Source organism: Chiloscyllium plagiosum, chromosome 13, assembly GCF_004010195.1.
Source record: "Chiloscyllium plagiosum isolate BGI_BamShark_2017 chromosome 13, ASM401019v2, whole genome shotgun sequence".
Taxonomy (NCBI): domain Eukaryota; kingdom Metazoa; phylum Chordata; class Chondrichthyes; order Orectolobiformes; family Hemiscylliidae; genus Chiloscyllium; species Chiloscyllium plagiosum.
Genome location: NC_057722.1, coordinates 19,017,251 through 19,039,468, shown reverse-complemented (window position 1 = coordinate 19,039,468; position 22,218 = coordinate 19,017,251). Strand labels below are relative to the sequence as shown.

At 40.7% G+C, this 22,218-nt stretch overlaps 1 protein-coding gene across 5 annotated transcripts; it reads left to right on the top strand.

Moving 5' to 3' along the window:
* The first annotated feature begins 2,946 nt into the window (after window positions 1-2,946).
* On the top strand, window positions 2,947-20,271 carry LOC122555802 (hepatocyte cell adhesion molecule-like). Of its 5 annotated transcripts, none has more exons than XM_043701949.1 (7): window positions 2,947-3,111; window positions 4,426-4,713; window positions 5,641-5,730; window positions 6,424-6,780; window positions 10,268-10,549; window positions 13,221-13,316; window positions 18,461-20,271. In XM_043701949.1, the coding sequence occupies exons 3-7, from the start codon at window positions 5,682-5,684 to the stop codon at window positions 18,496-18,498; spliced, it is 822 nt and encodes a 273-aa protein (XP_043557884.1). In that variant the 5' UTR covers window positions 2,947-3,111; window positions 4,426-4,713; window positions 5,641-5,681; the 3' UTR covers window positions 18,499-20,271. The 5 variants fall into 5 exon arrangements, with proteins under 5 accessions (XP_043557884.1, XP_043557882.1, XP_043557885.1 ...); XM_043701947.1 differs by having other exon boundaries at window positions 4,426-4,734; XM_043701950.1 differs by lacking the exon at window positions 13,221-13,316 and having other exon boundaries at window positions 4,426-4,734.
* The last annotated feature ends 1,947 nt before the right edge of the window (window positions 20,272-22,218 follow it).

Here is a 22,218-nt window from a genome sequence, read left to right as displayed (position 1 = left end):
AAGGTAAGGCCTTTGCTGAGGACTGATTGTTCATCCTCCGTGAGGGGGAGGTCTGGAGGGATGGTGAAAACTCGGCAGGGCTGGGAGCTAGGTGTGGAGCTGGGAGAGGAGGCAGAGCCTGTAACTGCAGTGGGTGTGGTGGTGTGGGGAATGGGGGTGGAGTCATGAGCAGGGGTGGTGTTCCCCAGGGTCATAGTGGAGCAGATGTTCAGTAACACATAGATGAAGTTCAATGCTTGGATTGGTCTGGGTGGAGTGTCTTCCATTACACTCCGGACTAATTCCGCCACTTAATCCTTGCATGTTGTGCGCTGTATAACTGGGGCAGGCAAAGAGAGGATATGATGGACGCTGAAAAACTGATAAAGTGGCAGCAGTCTTCTGAGGCAGTTTGTATAACAACCAGGGATAGGACTTACACAACTAATGGTAAGTCATGTGATGTGTTGTAGAACAGAGAGACCTAGGGGTTCAGGTACATAATTCTTTAAAGTTTACATTACATATAGACTGGGTGATTAAAAGGCATTTAACATGCTTGCCTGCATCACTCAGTCCTTTGAGGTTAGGATTTGGGAAGTCATGTTGAAGTTATACATGACATTGGTGAGGCCTCTTCTGGAATACTGTGTCCAGTTCTGGTCGCTGAGTTATAGGAAGGATATTATTAAGCTAGAGAGGGTTCAGAAGAGATTTACCAGGATGTTGCCAAAGTTTGAGTGATGAAGAAAGACTAGATAGGCTCTGACTTTTTTTACTGAAGTATAGGAGGTTGAGAGGTGACTTTATAGAAGTTTATAAAGAGGTAGAGACAAGGTTAATTAGTTACAGGTAGGTGGGGGATTTCAAAACTAGGTGGCACATTTTTAAGGTGAAAGGAGAGATATTTAATAAAAGATAAGAGGGGAAAATTTTATTACACAGGGCAATTTGTGAGTGGAATGAACTTCCTGAGGAAGTGGTGGATGAGGACATGATTACAATCCGGATCAGTACATGACTAGGAAAGTTTTGGCAGGATATGGACCAGAAGCAGGCAGGTAGGACTTGTTTAGATTGGGATTTCGACTTCCCAAATCCTAACTTCAAAGCACTCAGCAATGAAGGCAAGCATGTTAAATGCCTTTTTAATCACCCTGTCTATGTGTGATGCACTCTTCAAAGAATTATGTACCTGACCCCCTCGGTCCCTCTGTTCCACATTATTACACAAGGCCCTGCCATGGACTGGTTGGACTAAAGGGTCGGTTTTCATGCAATATGACTCCATGAGGATACTGAGGAAGATGAACATCACCTTCTGTATGATAAAGCTCTGCAGCTTCAGTCATAACAATCGAGACAGAACTTAACTGAGACCTAGTTGCAGAAAATAAAAGTTTGGTTCAATGATCACTCTTTGACTATAAATCATTTGGTACTTGAAAGTCAAGGAATCCATTTCTTTTCTGTGCTGCTGCTGTCTGTCTTCAGTCGCTTTTGAGGCTGAATAAAAATGATTGTTTGGCACTGTTTGAAAGCTTTCTTGTATATGATGGTCCCACAGTGAACAATGAGAAGCAGCTGTGCTATAGTGGGCTTTGGGGAAAGAGTAACACTAACTTCAACAGCATTGTAAGACAGGATGTGGCTAGGGGACGTTTAAACTGCAGGGCTTGGACTTTTAAATAGCTATAGATCAGATTACCTATAGTGTGGAAACAGGCCCTACGGCCCAACAAGTCCACACTGCCCTCTGAAGAGTAACCCATCCAGACCCATTTCCCCTCTGACTAGAGGCACCTAACATTATGGGCAATTTAACATGGCCAATTCACCTGGCATGCACACCTTTGGACTGTGGGAGGAAACCAGAGCACCCGGAGGAAACCCACGTAGACACAGGGAGAATGTGCAAACTCCACACAGTCACCCAAGGCTGGAATCGAACCTGGAACCCTAGTGCTGTGAGGCAGCAGTGTTAACCGCTGAGCTACCGTGCCGCCCCTTATAGATGTAAGAACATGCACTTCTATGTGCAGTGAATGGTCAGCTGTGACATCCATGTGCCAGAAGCTTTGGTTGTTCACTCACTACTTGCACATTGATTAGCAACTCCAGACTGCCAGTCCCATGGCTACATCTTAAAGATGGTGTTGATACCAAAGATCCAAAATATTCTGGCAGTTGGGAATACTTCAGTCTACAGTGCTATGGTGAGTAAGAAAATGCAACAAGCAGGATGCAAAGGTAATGAAAGCAGGCCAGGCAGCATCTGAGGAGCAGGAAAATTGACATTTCAGGCAGGAGCCCTTCATCAGGATTCCTGCTCCTCGGATGCTGCCTGACCTGCTGTGCATTCCAGCAGCACTCTAATCTTGACTCTAATCTCCAGCGTCTGCAGTCCTCACTTTCGCCCTGCATAGGTAACGAGGTGAGTTTGAGACAATAGTGTGAGCAAACCTATTAGGCCTCGCAGAGAGAAACCTCCCATGAAACATGACAAAAATGAGGAGGCACACCCTCCCCATTCCTGAAGAAGGGCTTATGCCCGAAACGTCGATTCTCCTGTTCCTTTGATGCTGCCTGACCTGCTGCGCTTTTCCAGCAACACATTTTTAAAAAATGACATCTAACCAATTTTTGGAAAGACTCAGCCCATGGATCCTAAACTAATGACACCACTTCCAAAGCACACACTAAACAAACTATTTCTGTAAAACAAGAATTCTGAATCCTTTAAAATTACTTTTTCATTTACTCAGTCTTTTACAGTGAATTGACCAATCCCAGCTAGGTATTGACAGGAAGCTCAGCTCAGAATAAATTTGGAAACAATGCCAGGTTACACCCTAACTGAATATGTGTTAACTGAAAATAAGTTGAAAAGGGAGCTGCAGATTGTTAAATTGCAGACCAGTTTACATGATGTTCAATTGGATATACTGCAAATGGAAGAGTTGGACCTTGGGAACAGCCCCTGGACATGAGCTGGTGGGTGTGAACAGACAGAAATGAGCGTGAGTCTGAGTTATTGCTCAGTCATTGCCACTCACAGGCTTGTTACACATTTAACAAAGGAGCTGACAGAAAACCACTAGTAGAAAGACAAAATTTCAGGAAAACATTCAGGTGAGTTTCCACAATGTTTCTCGTTGCGCTTGGAGGAGGAAATGGGGAAAAGGGAAACGGGGAGAGACGGAGAAGGGAAGAGAGGCTCAGCTAATTCTACTCTGTGGGCAGTATCGTACAGGCATTAACAGATTGTAGGAGCAAGACATAATTGCACTTATTTTTTTTCACAAGCCTGGGACATCTCAAAGCAATTTACAACCAAAAGAGAAAATGCTGGAAAATCTCAGCAGGTCTGGCAGCATCTGTAAGGAGAGAAAAGAACTGACATTTCGAGTCTAACTGACCCTTTGTCAAAGCTAAAAAAAAGGAGAAATAGGCAGGTATTATACTCGGCTGAGAGAAGGTGAGTCACGGTTCTTGAAACAAAGGCTATAAAGAGGTGATAGTGACAGTGCATAGAGAGATTATGGGGAGATTAGGAGCTGTGAATGACCAAGGCTGAAACCAGTGCGATGTGACAAAATATGTGGGGAATGGGTGAAGCAGAGGCAAAATGGAAAACAGGGGAGAAGGGTAGCAAATGGGGAAGAGGAGAGGAAAAAGGTGATGAGAGAGTGGGGAGCGAGGGAAAGAGAGACAATCAAGAAATAAGAGGTACAGAACAGTGGAAAAATATATTAAAAATAATTAAAATTGTGTAATTGTGCGTGAGTTTCAGTCTGCGTACACCAGAGAATGCAAGTGATTGTCAGTCTGAGAGATTGCGAGAGTACTTTATTGGCTGTGTTAATCGTTTGTGCTTGTCTGTGTGTGTCTGTCTGTGTGTTTGTGCGCAATCTGGACTTGTGTCTCAGTGTTCTATTTGTTTGCGATGTGTGGAGCATTATTCAATAACCGGATACAATCAAACAAGTAGTGATTTTTTAAAAAAAACAATAATTTATAGTTTGTGTCAACATAACGAATTGTCTGTGAGCCAAACCCCGTTTTCTCGGGTCATCAATTTGGTACACTTTCCTCATTCCTGAAGAAGGGCTCATGCCCGAAACGTCGATTCCCCTGCTCCTTGGATGCTGCCTGACCTGCTGCGCTTTTCCAGCAACACATTTTCAGCTTATCAGCCACATTCCCATTGCTTGTGTGTGTGTGTGTGAGAGAGAGAGCACATCAGAATGAAAGCGGCTTTGTATCACATTGTATATGAGACTCTGAGTGAGTGCGATATGAATGTGTAAACCTTGATTATTGTCCACCAGCCGTTGAGACCAGAACCTTGTGATTGGAAAGTGAGTGTTAGCGACTGATCCAAAATGTAACCTTTCTGGTGAAGGGATAAAAAATCTGCAATATTTTCCTGTTTTTCTTTGTCAGTGATTCACGCACCAAAGTTTGAAGTGATTTCAAATTTCCGCTCAACACAAATGTGGTGATCTATTAATTTTCCTATGTCACATGGGAAAAACTACGCCATCTTCAAAGATGAATGTTACACGTGGCAGCAAAGTAACTGCATTCGTCCATGCCAACTCTTAAACTGTCGTGGTTCTGTTCGCCGATTTTGCAACGAGCATCCGAGCTCCAAATCTTCTCTCAAACTTTGAACTCTTAAACTGCTCGCAAGTTCTGGAACTCGCAGGAAGTTAAAGAAGAAAGAAAATGGTATGCCGTCCTGTTTTAAAGGTGGGTTGGGGTTTGAGAGTAATTAAATCTAGCTCTAAGTGGCTTTTAGTGTGACCAGTTCTGGAGTTGTGTGTGTAATTTTTGTTTCCTTATTGGTTGGAACGGAAGATTCACTAGATTGATTCCTGCGTTAATGGGGCTTCCTGTGAATAAAATTTAGTTGAATTGGATTCTTTTTCCTGGAATTTCAAAAGGCAAGAGGTTGTCTTTTTGTTTGAAGATGCAAAATTCTGAAAGGATTTGACGTGCCCCTCCATCCTGAAGAGTATGAAGACAAGGGAAATAGCCTCAGTACTGGGGTGAGGGGGAAATGGTCGCAGCACAGGGGTGAGGGGGGAATGGTCCCAGCACAGGGGTGAGGGGAGAATGGTCCCAGCATAAGGGTGAGGGGGATTGGTACCAGCACAGGGGTGAGGGGGGAATGGTCCCAGCACAGGGGTGAGGGGGGAATGGTCCCAGCACAGGGGTGAGGGGGAATGGTCCCAGCACAGGGGTGAGGGGGGAATGGTCCCAGCATAAGGGTGAGGGGGATTGGTCCCAGCATAAGGGTGAGGGGGATTGGTCCCAGCACAGGGGTGAGGAAGAATATGCATAGGGGTTAGGGATAATAATCTTATTATGGAGGAGAAGGGTAATAGTCTCAGCATGGGAAATTCGCCATTGAGGTTGAGATAGTGAGAGATTTTGTCAATGGTTGTGAATGTTTAAAATTCTCAAACTCTGGGGTATTTTGCTCAGCTATTGAGTATATTCAATTATGAGATCGTTATATATTTGGACACAAAGGCGGATTGAGAGATCTGAGACTGGAGGATGAGGAATTGGTGTTACAATTGAACAGTCATCAAGATCTTATTGCTGATGGAGCAGAATGAGGCACTATTGTTATATTTTCTCTTTTTAAAGGATCAGCCTTCCTGGATGAAGAAAGGGACAAGAAATGGAAAATGAAATCTTCAACTTTGTTGAACCTTCAGAACTTCAAACTTACCACAGGTACCTCATGTCAATATAATGTTAATAGTGACAATCCATCCTACAATTTACAATGCATATGTAGAGGGAAGGTTAATCGGTCAACAGCAACATATACAGTAAAATGTGGCTGCTGAATGGAAAAATAAGAGCTCACCCATCCTGCTCACTTCCTCTCCACTTATTCCACAAATATTCATGATGTGGAGGAGCCGGTGTTGGACTGTGTTGGACAAAGTTAAAAATCACACAACACCAGGTTATTGTTCAACAGGTTTATTTGGAAGCACTAGGTTTTGGCGCACTGCTCCTTCATCAGGTAGCTGCCTAGTGCTAGTGCTTCCAAATAAACCTGTTGAGCTATAACTTGGTGTTATGTGATTTTTTAACAAATATCCATAGCATTGCAGCTGGAGTCAAAGCTGCTCCCATGTTGGAGCTCACCAGTACAGGAACTACATTCAGAATCCATTAACCAGTGAATCCCTTCAGCTCTCATTAAACACCCCCATGGTTTCGTCGCTAAATTATTGCATCTTCCATCAGAGATTTAGCATATACCCATCTCCTATCTTGGTATTCTATCTTTAAACAAAATCAAGCTTAAAAAAACCTGTTCCTCCACCCTCTCTTGTCAGAATTTGATAATGCATTTTATCATTCTTTGATTAACAGCAAAAACTGATTTGCACAATCTATGTTTATGTTTTACAGTGGTTCATTTGTTTGCTCTGTGTGAATCATTGCTCACTGTACCTGATACAATCACCAATGCCACAACAGGAGAAAAGGTCCTGTTTCCTTTGCAGTACCAAGGCAGCGATCAGTATGATGTAACCTTTAGTTTGAGATTTCCACTAAGTTTTAAAATTTCCACATGGAAGTCCAGCAATCCAGAGAAATTGCACATTGTGCACCCACTGTACAGGTACAGAGTTAAAATCCATGCAAGTTTTGTGGTGCTTTATAATGTACAAGTTAATGACACCGGTGAATATGAAATACACATTGACTACTTTGGAACAGAACTGAAAAACCGTGATCAAAGTATTTTCAGGATCCAAGTATTTGGTAAGTGTTTAAAACTTGATTGTCTGCTAAATTTGATAATTTTAGTAATGTCAACCTTTCATTGAAACCTTAAAGGGTTCACAATGTAAACTGTACTGATGTTTAAAAATCTATTTCTTTATTAATTAAAGAAATGAATCAAAAGCTGCACATAATATCAATAGTGAAATATGTACATTTTGAATCAATGAATCATTTGCCACAAACTTAAAAGCAGTAGTTTCATTAATATGCTAGTGGGTATCTTTGATATATCCTATTTCATACAGATGGGTTCAGCGAGATTCCAGCTTATTCATGCAAAACTTCCAACATTTGGCACAAACTACAGAACCATGAAGCATAGTGATTGTTTTTTCATAAAGAGCTATTGAATTCTTTCTGTGAAGCAAAACCTTCATGCTTCAGTGGTCAATCCATATAGCCCTTGATCAAGTTCCCATTAATTTAACAAAGGAGCATGATGAATCTACTGTTGTTCCGTAGGGAGTGGCATTGAGCATTAGTGTTACTAAAGACATATTAGCTTAAAGGAAAGAATATTTTTAATGCAAACATTAATTCAATATTCCCTATTAAAACTTGGATTATGGTCTGAAACTTACCAGAAATCAACTAATGTAGCTTTTGGTGAGTTTCAAGGCCTATGTGAGGCCTAGTGGGTTTTCCTAAATTTTTGTCCCAAATTCACCTTATTATGGCATCCCACTCATTATATTCTCTCACTCATCATAGGCTGGTACTCACCATTCCCATCATACCCTGGGAAGCTTAAGGCTGGTGCCATCTTTGAAAGCTAGCCATGCACATGATCAATGATTGGCAGTGTGGAGATGCCAAACATTGTTCACAACGTGGGATAGCAACCAAAACTCAAGGCTTCTCAGAGCACACATATAGCACGATTGACACATCATTACACCTAACACAGCACCTTCCCACATACATTACACTAATCGCCAAGGCATACAGCTTACCTAACCTTAGCTGGCTGTATCCCATCTTATAACCCTTTCTAAATCATGGCTGTATCCCATCTTATAACCCTTTCTAAATCACTGCTACTCTTTCCCCAACGCCAAGTGTAACCCAGCATCTTACTTTTTTCAATGTGGGACAATCACATATAGGAAAGCTTTCAACCACTTCAAAACAGTCACTATTATTCACCGATAGCTAAAGCTAACAGGGAAAAAAAAAGAATCTGCTTTTGCCTTTTGGAACAGAAGGGAATTGTGTGCCTATTAAACACCACAATTTTATAGTTGATGAATGATCACTGCACCCAGCTCTCATCTACTAGAACCTGATGATAATGAAATCCAGTCTGGCTTGTAATGCTTGATGCTGCTGCACTCTATTTGCCAAAACTGATGTCCCTCCTCCTCTTCAATGTCTTCATCTAACTCCTCGGACTCCAACTGCTCCTGCTGTCCCAGCTCATGAACCTCCATCACACCCATTCTTTGTTCTAGTTGTGCACAATATGCAAGGATTACTTGGCATATTCTGTCAGGAATGTACTGTAAGCAACATTCCCCCCCTCCACCCCACCCCCAAACACATCCAAGTATTAGAAACTGATCTTCAGGATACCTATCATCGCTTCACCATGGCTCTGGTCTGAGAATGGGCTGCAATGTATTGATTCTCAGCCTCAGTCAGGGAGTGGCATAATAGAGTCATCAACATGGTCACAGAGGAAATCCTCTGTCCATTAGTAACTGTCCATGCAAGGCATCTGGCCCCTCAAATGCAGCGGGAACAAGAGCGTTCTCAAGAATATATATCATGGCAACTTCGTGGTGACTGGCGCAGACTTCCTAATCATAAATGATTTTCACATTGGTCCCTTTTTTGTTTGATAAACTCAGCTGTGTTATGATATGGCTCCCTCCATGAATTCTGTGTGCACCTAAACCTGGGCAAAGCCACCTGTGTTGCCAAAGTCAACTCAATGAACTTCCGCACTGACCTTGTCACAGGGAAACGAGCTACAATAATGTGACCTGGCACAAATGGCATCAGTAACAGCCTTGACACTTTTGTCAATGGATGATTGAAATTAGCTACAAAGGTCTCCAGTAGGCTGGCAGAAGGAGCCCATTTCATAAAAGTTCAATGCAGCTGGCCACCAGGGTAGGATGGATGCCCACTCCATGTTGCACATCCTGCTCCAGCAATTAGTATAGGTCTGTGATATTGCCATGGAGCAGTGCTCAGTTTGAATCAATACTTTGCCTCATTTGTCTGTGAGAAATGACACTGAGAGTGATAAGGCCTCCTGTACCTCTAGTGTGACATCTATATGTGGTAACTCTTCAGCACTTGAGATTACACAGCACTGTGCCATGCAACAGCATTGTTACCCATCCCTCCAATGATCATCACTGGCAAGTATTAAAAGCAGCCAGACTCTATATTTGCCTGAAAAGAAAGTTAAGATGGCAGTACTGAGAGCCTTTAAGCTCTGGCTGAGGAGATAGCATGCTAAAGGGCAAAACAGGGCAGGAATATTGAGAGTATCCTGGTAGGTGCTCATAGGGCAAATGAGCAGCCTGAGATGCACCCTGGTCTGTCCCAGGATACAAACTATACTTCTAGCAATTTTGTTATGATGCTGTCTGACCTGCTCCGCTTTTCCAGCCTCACATCTATTGACTCAACTTTGTTATGATGATGGCCACTGCCCCAAAGTGCATTTCTGAGGTATAGACAGTGTTCTGTAAGTGCTGTGGAGATGGGCCATGATACAAAGAGACTGGCAGATGACAGATGCCAGCATCCAAGGACATGAGCCGCAGCTAGTCACTGCGATTGGGTGTGTGTGTCCAAGATAGATGCCAAGGCATACAAGGCTACGAGGCAAGTGCTGGAAAAATGGAATTATAATAGTTATGTGGTCGTTTTTGACTGGTGCAGACATGATGAACCAAAGAGCTTTCTTCTGTGCTGTAGACCCCTGTGACTCTGAGTCAATGGAGGCCTATAGAAGCAGGTGGCAAGCTGGAAGCTAGAGGTACCTGCTTTGATTTTCATATCAATAATTCTCAGTGGATTGTTTCTGTGAAGTGGAAAGTAGAATAGGAAATTGCATCCTTAATGAGGAAAGGTTCGGTCCTCCTGAGGCTGATAAAGAGCAATAATCCCTGTTAATAGGCAACTCTCTGTTCCTGAGTGAGAGATCAAGGTCTCACTTGACTTCTCATGCAATTCTCTCTAATTTTTCCCCAAAGCCCATGTCGTTTAGAGACTTATAAGGTTCAGCCCAATATCTTCCACTCAATGCATCTTCTGACCTCCTATTATATTTGACCATCAGTCTTTAATGTTAATTCATTCAAGACACTGAATGAAAAGGAAAGGCGTACGTTTGGGTTCTGGGAAATCACAGCTCTCAGGAATGTCCCACAAGACAGCATATTCAATCAATTTCTGAAGTGTGATGACTATGTTGTGTAAGTTAATTATCATCTGTGTATTGCAGAACCAGTTTCCCAGCCCCTGATAAAGATTCATGACAACTGTGTGAATTCGCCAAATATCACTTTGAGCTGCTCTGTCTCCAAAGGAACTAATGTCACAATTTACTGGGAAAAGATGTCCTTGTCTGGGGTTTGCAGCAAAATACATGCTCGAGAAGCACTTGTGATCGACTGTGTGAGTGAAAAGGAACAACATGAGTACAGATGTATAGCAGAAAACCCAGTCAGTAATGCAACCAGCAACCAAGTCACTTTCGACCTACGTGAAGGAATCAATCTCAAGGGTGAGAAATTAGAACAATGACCAATACTATAATGACTCTTTATTTATATAAAAAACAGGAAATGCATCTCTGCATGTGTGTAGAGAGGGAAATATATAGTTAATGTTTTTGGTCTGTGATCATCCACCAAAACTGGGTTATGTTGGAGATATGATAGATTTTGAGCAAAGGGTGGGAAAAAGTCAGAAGGGAGGTCTGTGACAGGGTGGGAGGGTGGTACAAAAGACAGATTAGAATGATGGAAAGATTAGTATTCCAACACCAAGTAGGTCACTCATCTAAACAACTTATGTAACATACAAAGGACACAAAGGTTATATTTTTTCAGAAATTCAAAATCTTCCACTGTATCCAAAACCCAGCTTATGGACTGAAAATTGCTTCTTTCCTTGGCATGAAACACCTTATGTTTTCACACTAACAAATGTCCCTGATGAAAATCAGACAGAAGTCCCTGACTAATTGTCCCCATTTGTAGATTGATCTAAACCCAACCTAGTATAAGATCACAGTTGCCATCAGGATACACACAGTACTCAAAACATGGCACTTGGAACTCAACCCAACTTCGTTAAAAATTGTTCTGAAAACTCAATTTGTTAATTGCCTGTTAACCTCTGAAGAAGGGTCACTCGACCCGAAACGTGCTTTCTCGCCACAGATCCTCCCAGACCTGCTGAGTTCCTGCAGCAATTTATATTTCTGTTTCAGATTTCCAGCATCTGTAGTTCTTGGTTTTATATTATTGCTAACTGTCTAATTTAACTGGTCTTTCTATGTTTTTAAGGTGACCACATCAGACAATTGTGTGTCTATGTATTTAAGACACAAGGACAGTTTTAGCTGATAAGATTCTGGGTGCAGCTTGTCACTCCCATTCTCACACACTGTTTGTCAGAATGTGATTAAAATCCACTTTAAAATAATTACTAAAACTAATTTGTATAAATTAATAAAAATATATCAAATATTCACCAACGATTAATAAAACTAGTATCATTGAAGTTGCTTTGCTGCTGGTTGTTATTCAATTTATTTTGTCACTATTTTGGAATTGATAATTGTGGCTGTGTGCCAGCACAGGATTTCTTCTTTACTTTGTTAGACCAGCAAAGTCGATGAATGTGTAAAAGATCACTAAATCTATCAAGATAATCGAGCAAAATCTTAAAACTAAAATCTAAATCTCAAGATTACTTACAGGCAGGAGTTCATCCCAGAAGTTCATGGATTGTTGACCCCAACTCCTGCATTTTAAAGACACCAGATATAGTATGTTGTGGTCAATTAATGGCCACCCTATAGAAAGGTGTCCACCAGCAGAGTGCAATAAAGTGAAGAACTGTGATTGCTGGAAATTTGAAGCCAAAATAAACACTGCTGGAGAAACTCAGCAGTCTGGCAACATCTGTGCAGGAAAGTAGAATGAACGTTTTGGGTCCAGTAAGTGCAATGTGCATTTAATGAAGGCAGAACATTCAGGAGCAGAGGGAACAAGTCATAAACCAGAAATGATTGATCATGGCCTCCCATTTAAAGGAACCCTGGTATAGGGTTGTGGCTGCAATAGTAGAGTTGGTGTTCTAGAGGCTGAAGATAGAAGACTGAAACTTTTAACTTTCAAATCTCTTAACTTATTGGAGTTGCAGCAGCAGCAGGTAAGAGCTTGTTTTTAAATGTTGATGACTATTGTTCTTGTAGTGCATTATACAAGACTCTTGCCAAAGACAAAATTTGAGTACCCCTGTACCATTCCCCTTATGAATAGTAAGCATTTAGAAACTCACTTCCTTTGGACTCGCAGAGTTCAACAATTTCAACACGTAAATTCTGCCCCACTGCAGCCTCATAGCGCCAGGGATCCAGATTTGATTCCAGCCTCAGGTGACTGTCTGTGTGGAGTTTGCACATTCTCCCCCATCATCGTGGGTTTCCTCTGAGTGCTCTGGTTTCCTCCCACAATCCAAAGATGTGCAGGTCAGGTGAATTGGCCATGCTAAATTGCCCAGTGTTAGGTATATTAGTCAGGTGTAAATATAGGGTAGGGGAATGCGCCTGGATGGGTCAATGTGGACTTGTTGGGCCGAAGGGCTTACTTCCATACTGTAGGGAATTGAATCTAGATATTTACAGCTTATTATCATTTTTTTGAAACCAAAAGCAAACTCATGCTTTTCAATATCTGTCCAATCATAAAACTCTGACAATGAAAACAAATTTGCATTAACTTTTCAGGAAGCCTCTGTTACTAGTTTAAAAAAAATTCATGGTACCAGAAATATTGGCAGTTCAATTGTTAAAACCTCTCATACACGCATACCAAAACCTTCTTCCCACTAATTCAAAATTCAAATACTAAAATAAGCAATATTAATCTGTTTATAAATCACACATCTTACATTCACATAAGGAATATTTACATTAATCAGTAAAAGATAAAATAAACCTGTCATGAAAGAGTTAAAAACAGAAGCGTAAGGATATAGAATACCTCACTAGAAAATGGTGCAAGGCAACTTCAGAATGTTTTTAAGAGACGTGGAGAAAGGATTTAAAAGTGTATGGAATAAGGTGGGTGGAAATAAATAAATGAGATCATATCATAGAACTTCCATGAGTCTGAACTGAATAGTCTCCTTCTATTTCATTAAATTCTGTGAATCAATTTTAGGTAAAAGAAATCATTTTGTGGTCCTGATTTCTGTGGTGATGGTAGTTCTGGTTTCAACCATTGTTTACCGCTGGAATGTTTTCCATTGTAAAACTGGTGAGTGCAACATTACAAATTAATCACTGTGATTTTTTGGGATTGATAATTGACTTTAAGGGGCTCCTTTAATATTCTCACTAACATTTTGGCAATGCAGTCGCATAGCAAGATTACCGTTTGCATATGAGCGACTTAGAGTCACACAGAAGCAGAATTGCACGGATTCAACAATGTCCTCAAGCTTCAATATTACACCATTAAGTTTGAAACTATAACACTCAAAGACAGCATTAATTTCCTGGTCCTCACTATATTTAAAGTGGCACAAAACAATATTTATACCTACAAACAAAAGATTTTTTAGAAAACAATGTGGACAAACTTTGATACACCAAAAGTCATCATGCTAAACATAACGATGGTACAGTGGCTCAGTTGTTATTACTGCTGCCTCACAGTGCCAGGGACCCGGGTTCAATTCCAGCCTCAGGCCACTGTCTGTGTGGAGTTTGCACATTCTTCCCATGTCTGTGTGGGTTTGCAGTCCAAAGCTGTGCAGGTTAGGTGAACTGGCCTTGCTAAATTGCCCATAGTGTTCAGGGGTGTATAGTTATGTGCATTAGTCAGGGGGAATGTAGAGTACTAGGGGAGTGGATCTGGGTGGGATACTCTTTGGAGGGTCAGTGTGAAGTTGTTGGGCCAAATGGCCTGTTTCCACGCTGTAGGGATTCTATGATAACATTCTGCCAGCTGGTGAGGTCACAGCTAAATGGTTGCAGGTTTATTTCTAACAGAGTCACTACACCTCAGATAATTCACTGTACGCAAGGCCATTTGAGATGTGACAGAGCAGAAATGCAAATTGCTATGGAATAAACCTGTTCAGTGTTAAATTATTCAATTGACACAGTGTTCATTACAATCACATCCACCACTGCTTTGTTAAAAGGTTTAAAACCTCTCACTTACTCCTGCAACTCCTCTTCCCCCACCTCCCCACCAAGGCTCTTGTAAACCTTTTTGCAATGCCCAGTCCCTGCACCTGGTCACCCCTCTTTGCAACTTAATTTCTTCACAGGATTTGTTTCCCAAGTCTCAATCTCTTCACTTCCTATCTCATCCAATCCCATCCCCTGAGTTTTGGCTTCACTATTTCCAGCCTTGATAGTTCAGCTTCCTCCATCCCCACTTGCTCTAGCTTCACTGACTCCTTGCCCCAGCTTCTTTTGCCCAATCACATCTCACATTCCTGCTCCTCCTTCAATCCCAGGCAGCTCCTCTCCCATGTTTGCTGCTGATGGGTTTACTATTCCCAATCATTACAGATTGTCAGATTGAACCAGCCTGTGATTTGAGGAGCACTTATTCCCGATTCTTTCCAAGCTATATCCAGGAGAGGCTTTTTGCTGTGACTGAATTTTTGGAGTTTTTTTGGGGACTCTATGGAGGAATTCTTCCAATGCCCCTGTGTATTCAGAACATCAGTGTGAATACATGTAGCTTCTAGCACATACATATGAATCACACTGCAAGCCCGACTTGATTATCTTAAATTGGTTTCCAAGTCATTCTTAGCACAGTCCAGATTATTTAGTAGGTGCTATTCAATATTTGAATAACATATAATGTTCAACACTGTATTCAGGGTTTTGTACAAAGTGGCTGGTTGAGGTTTTTTGAGAGACCACCACCCCAGCTGCAGAGGCTAGGACTATGCTAAGACATAGAGATGGCAAAAGGAAGATGATGACTTTCTGAGTGCACAGAGGTGACTTTTTCAGGTGACTTTTCCTTTTAAATATCTGTTCACGTTTCCTCATCAGTTGTGTGACTGAATAATATCTTAGCTGCAACAACAAGAATGAAAGTGAAGAGACTGGCCATCCTTGTGATGTTTTATGACCCAAGATATGAAGTAAGCTGTGAATGCACCATGTGCAGGCAATGGGAACTTAGACGATGATGGTTAGTTAGTCACTGGAGTGAATCTTTGCTTGTGCATCACATCCATTAAAAGGCTTGATTCTTGATTCGTGTGATATGTTCAAGGCAGCTTTGGACCATGATTGTGTTTAGTCCACACAGTAAGTCAATGTATACAGTGAACACAGGAGTGTTTCACCTATACTGTGTGGCTGTCTGTCTAATACTATTGCTCCTTGAAAGGTCCCATATCACATAAAAATGGAGTCCGCTCCCTCACAGAATGAAACCCATACTCCACCCACTCTTGGGTAAGATGGCAGCCATTTCATTCTTGCTGTTTGGGCAAGAGGCTTCATGATTTAGTCACAGACTGAGCCTCTCAATCGAGTTAACTCCCACCATGTCAACTCAGTTGGCTTTGATCTTGCCACACGCCCACCCAATCTGTTTATTTAACAGTTCATCTCCTCACTTTACCCCCGAGTCCTAGACATACTGATCCCACCCTTGTGGATTATCCCCATGCTCTATCATCTCCAGCCATATACCGTGAGTTGCTCCCCTTTACAATTCATATCCCTTTTGCATCCCAGCCTGTTTCCTCCATTTGCCACAGCTGAGTTCACCAGTTGCCCTACCATAGGAGAGGCCCCTTTCACTTTCACTGGGCAAACATTCAGGACTGACACTGGTCCGCATCTCAGCTAACTTGGAGAGAGGCCCTGACTGTTGAGTGAGTAGACCCCTGACTGATCCTACTTCCTGTGATTCCATGGATTGGTTACGTTGGACCCATAGGCCTGACCATGGCTCACTCTTATGTTGTGAAAAGAACCCCATGATGCTGAACACCTTGAGTACCCAACTGACCATGTACACTTCCCATTATGATTTCCATAATGTTGAAACTTTATTGCTGGAACAGCACAGCAGGTCAGGCAGCATCCAGGGAACAGGAGATTCGACGTTTCGGGCACAGGCCCTTCTTCAGGAATTCCTGACCTGCTGTGCTGTTCCAGCAATGAAGTTTCAACTTTGATCTCCAGCATCTGCAGACCTCACTTTCTCCTCGAAGGTTTCCATAATGTTGTCAGGCCTGATACACTAGAAACATTTTTTGATATCATGTGGATTGAATCAAATTGGTTGAAGACTGAGAGCGGTGATATTGTGTGTTTCAGAAGGAAGATGGGATGTGTCATCCACTCAGCACTTTTGGCTGAAATGGATGTTATAGTTTCACAAGGTTGACACCTCATTTTCCATTATGCCTGGTGCTGTCCATTTGCATAGTTTTTTCAACCATGTCTTGATCTCCTGGCTTGATGCTTACAAGAAGATTAATGTTTTTGTTCAAATGGAATTTGAATGGCTGTGTGTTGGAAGTTTGAGCTCCTAAGAAGAATAATTTTATCAGAGGTTTTTGATTGGATGTTCTGTTAAATTTTACAGATTCATGATCATCCCAAAGACGACTTAATGTTATTATAAAGTTTGTGTGTTCTGATCATTACTGAATGAATGGGTTTGAGGAGGAATGGAAGGCCATATGGCAACTATAGAGAAGATATGGATGGGCTACTGAAGGATGGAGGAGACGTGGGATCTATGGTGGGTGAATGGTTGTGTGAGTTACGAAGAAGAGGGGTAGGTTGGCTTTCACTCATACCCCTAACTAGACCAATGGGCGAATTAACTGAGGCAGTCCTTCCAAAATGCGTGACTTAGCATCTGCTGCATTTGTTCCAACTACAGACCTGCTTCAGGAAGAACGTCATGACCAGAACCCAGATGAAAATCCCCTATTTGTTATAGTTCCAAACAAGATGCCCCAAATTATTAAAATCCTATGTATTCACCTCTCAGTTTATCACAGCAGGGTTAATTTATAAAGGAAACTCTTCCCTTGTGGATACCTTTCTTTCAGATTGATTGAATTTATGCTTTAAAAGGAGCCATTTTAACCAGGTTTTCTTGATTTAACAAAAATGAGTAAATTAGTTACTGAACAGGAGAAGAAATCATGAGGAACACGCACACACATTCTGATGAGGAATGAATGTCATTCCAAATAAAGGTAAAAGTTAAATATGTATGAATTATTTTTGAGTTATTCATGAAAAGTAGATGGTACAATGTCACAGCTATTACCTGGGATAGCACGAGTACTATTGACATTGATAGTTGAACAGTTGATTTTGAGATCCTCGTCTTATTTGCAGGTTGACTGAAGTTCTCTTTGTGGTTCCTTTCAACTGTGAATGGCCAACAGCATTCTAATGAAAAGAGCAACTTTTTCCTCTTTTACTTGCAGTGCAGGGCTGCTTTATGGCCATTCTCAAACTGTTTGAAGCTCCACATTTGGTATAGGTGTGACATTCCATGGATCCATAGAGGATGCTGCCAGACAGTGAATGAATTTATATCACAGTTATCTTTTAACTGTAGCAGTTCTTCTTAAAATAAAAGCAAATGTTGGAATTTGAAGTTCAATAAGTCCATAACTATTTCGAGGCTCTGATCAATTGTCATGGCAGGTTGTGTCTTGAGCCTGTCACTACTACAAAGCTAACAGGCTACTACTATGGAGGTATTTTTACAATGTCTAGAAATGACCTAATGTGATTCCTGCCTGAAAGGGGAAAATCCAGCCCATGGTTTGTGAGATTAGATTGGGTTGGGATATCTGGTCGGCATGGATGGGTTGGACCGAAGGGTCTGTTTCCATACTGTACATCTCTATAATCAAGTAACCAATGCCTGCTATAATTAAATACAGTGCATTATCAATTTTAGAGTCAAACAGAAAGGGTTGTAACTAGTAATGCCACCACCTTCAATGAGAACAGAAACAACTGGATAATTCCTCTGGCCATTGTGACTAGCATCACTGCAAGTATTCTCTATCTGATTTGACATCAAACTCTTCCATTCTAATCTATACTTCCTTCTCAAGCCCATTGTCTGAATGGTTAAGGATTGCATACTTGCTCACTGAGGATCTAGGTTTCTTGTTTCTCCTGTTTGTGACAGTCAGTTCACACTTGCAGTATGCTGCCAGGCAAAACCATTAAAATCTAATAATGGAAAATAATGCTAAATTCCCTCATGCAGTAAATTGTGGCTCAATCAAACTAATTACACAATGACTCCAGAGGAAGTGATTTCATAACCGTTGCAAATTTTTGTATTGTTTTATTAATATGTGAAGAAAAAATTGGATTAAAAAACTACTGAATTATGTTAATAATGTAAATAAATTAATTTTCTTTTAGGGTCAAGTAACAGATCACCAAGTGACGACCTCACGTAAATTGGTTATCTCCAACAGTTTTCAGTGTGATGTAATAAGATTCACATAAATCATGATGATGTAACTTATCAACAGACGATCTAACAGTAATATGGAAGATACCAGTCTAGAAAAAGCATGTGGAGAGAGAGGTCTTAGACACTATATTCGAGAACTTACTACGTACAGAGATAAGTAAAGGAGTGACAAAAGAATTTGAAGACCCTTATTTAGTGTTCAAGGAACAAGAAACCTCAGGGACCATATACGTGCAGACACCTATAACTCAAGCTACTCCAGACCAGTATCTCAATGTGCAGATGGTAGTATTGCCTTAAAGCAGGAAAAAAGCACTGAGTAGAACTTATTCATCTGAAGTTGGAGATCCTCCTGAGAAACTAACTCTGCAAAAATTAGAATGTCGCTAAGTAGTATGTCAAATTAAACTTCTGGTTTGGTATTTCCTGAAATGCACTCCCAGAATATGTTCATGATATTAAAAAAATTGCAGCTCACTTCAAAAAATGTCAAACATTCTTGCGCACAGTATCTGGTAAGCATTTTAAAGTTGTTACGACATTCATAACTTTATCTGCATTATTGTAATATACGTATCTACTTTTCAGTTGATACTGCAGTTTATATAATAGGCAACAAAAGTAATATGTAAAGTACATGTAAAGTGGTTCAACACTGCCATTCAAGAAAAATAATAGCACACTGAAATAGGTCAATTGTTCAAACTTGTCTGTGTAAGTATTTATGCTGAAATCCACATGAAATCTCACCCAAGCAACACATTTCTATTCCTTTCTCCCTTGTGTTCCTCTTAAGTGCTACTCACATGAACCTCACAACACCTAGCAGATTTCACATTCTCACCACACCAAGGAGTGAAATTAAATAAATCAAACTATCTTCTTCATATAGAGCTGCCTTAATAATATTTTCCTTTATTTCACACATTTGTTATAAGGTATTACCTACAAGCTTGGGTCCGCCTTCAATACCTTTGTGGTTTCAGTAGCAGCTATATAAGATGTCCAATTATTTGACTTCTTATAAGAAATGAATCATACTGCCATTGCGTAATGGAGCAATGCAAATGGAATAATAACACTCCCTTGTGATCTGGGTTATATATTTGTGCCTGTAGCTCACAAGCTTCTTCAAAATTGGACTAAGCAAGCACTTGAGAAGTTCAAATATTTTGCAGATTCATCTCTCAGAAAGTCAAAACTTGAAACAAAGGCAACTTTTTAAAAATTGTATGTCCTAACATTAGCAGCATAAAAATGTATTTCTTATTTTGAACTTTCAACAAAGTTTGTTTCATTATCATTTATATTGTTTGTATTTTCAGGTTTGTAATGTGTTAATATTGTAATGTTACTTTGCACCATATTGGCTTTCACATGGAATTGCTTATAATTCAGAAGGTATTGTTTTATAATAATGAGTGCAGTGCACAGTGTTTTAATCTACTGCTAAGACAGTTATATGGTTACACCTGTCCTTTTAAAGGAGCAAAGCTGAAATGTTATAAAGAAGGATTATTTTAGATAACAGTTCATAAAATTTCAGTGTCTAAAATGCTGCCAATTTTATTGAAAACCGCATTTTTAATTCTTTGATAGCGGGTGTGTGAAAGAAATGTATTGGCTGCATCACCTTTTACTCATATTGACGAATTCAATTTTGAGGTATGTTATTTAATCTATATAACCTATTGTTTTACAACCTTAAACTTTCATTTTAAACAAAATAAAATATTGGTCACTATTTTCTTCTTAACTACACTATGTATTTGTAAGTCTTTATCGCTCTGTCTCTGATTTTTTTTTAGATTAGTTATAGTGTAGAAAAAGGCCTTTTGGCCCAACAAGTTCACACCGACCCGCCAAAGCGCAACCCACCCAGACCCATTCCCCTACATTTACCCCTTCACCTAACACTACGGGCAATTTAGCATGGCCAATTCACCTAACCTGCACATCTTTGGACTGTGGGAGGAAACCGGAGCACCCGGAGGAAACCCACACAGACACGAGGAGAGTGTGCAAACTCCACACAGTCAGTCGCCTGAGGCAGGAATTGAACCCGGGTCTCTGGTGCTGTGAGTCTGTATAAAATTACTGAACAGTTGTTAATATTTTAACTCTGGCTTGGTTTGGCCAGTTTCCTTATTAAAATAGGAAGAGTGTTGTAAAAATCACAACCTAAAAGTCAATGCCCAAAAATAAATCTAAACAAAGAGAATTTTAAAATCAAGACATTGCTTGACTAGGAACAAATGTAGATCAGAGAGTACAAGTGATTGGTTGACAAGGCCTTAGGGGTTTAGCGTGTTAAGACATGGCAAAAGGGTGTTGGATGAATTTAGCTTTACAGACAGTAGAATGTGGGAGACCAGCCAGGAGTATATTGGACTAGTCAAGTCTGGACAGAATAAAAGTTTCAGCGATGAACTGAGACAGGAATGAAGTTAAGCAATCTTATGGAAAGCGGTAAAGGAGTGTATTAGCAAAGGTACAACTATACAGTAGGAACAGTCTCAAAGTCAAATATAAACCATAATTATGATGAGGAGGTGCCGGTGTTGGCCTGGGGAGGACAAAGTTAAAAATCACACAACACTAGGTTATAGTCACCAGGTTTATTTGGAAGTACTAGCTCTTGGAATGCTGCTCCTTCATCAGGTAGCTGTGGAGCAGGATCATAAGACACAGAATTTATAGCACAAAATCATAGTGTCATGCAATTGATACAATGATCTTGTGCTATAAACTCTGTGTCTTATTTTCCTGCTCCACAGTTACCTGATGAAGGAGCAGCACTCTGAAAGCTAGTTCTTCCAAATAAACCTGTTGGACTATAACCTGGTATTGTGTGATTTTTAACTTTGACCATAATTATGATCAGACTGCTGCCAGTGGGTGCAGAGAAACAGAAAATGGAGCAAGGAATGAAAAAGATGGCGTCATCTTCCCAGTGTTTAATTGGAAGAAATATTTGCTTATTCAGTATTGGATGTCAGATCAGCAGTTTTAGCTTAACAACAGTGCAAATGTCAAAACAGGCAGTATTGTGGTAGAGCTGGATGTTATCACTGGACGTGGAAACTACTGCAGCGATTTCAGACAATCAGCCCTGGGGGAACAATCCATTAAGAATAGCTGAGTCAAAATCCTGGAACATTCCCCCCCCCCGAGAATTGTGGCTGTATATACACCACATCGTCTGCAGCAATTCAAGAAGGTGGTTCATCACTACCTTCTCAAGAGCAATTAGGGATGGGAAATAAATGGTGGTCTAACCAGCAGTGTCCACATCCCATGGATGAATTAATATCTTAAAAGAAAGAAAATGATTCAAATAGAGGAAGACTGCAGAATGCTGCAGTGTTGAGGAATCTAGTTATCTTCCTGCATGACTCACAAAATGCTAGCACGCAGGTCAGGAAATTAGTCAAAACAAGTGGCATATTGACTTGTTATGCAAGGCCAATGGAATATAAATTAAGCAAGTTTTGCTGCTACTGCCCTACAGATAATGCACTTGGGGCATTGTGAATGGTTTGGGTCTCCTTACCAAAGGTAAAGAAGGGATGTATTTACATTGGAAGTAGTTCAGAGGAGATTCACTGAGCTGATTTCTAGGATGAAGGCATTGTCTTCTGAGGAAATGTTAAGCAGGTTTGGCCCACAATTGTTGGAATTTGGAAGAATGAGGGATCATTTC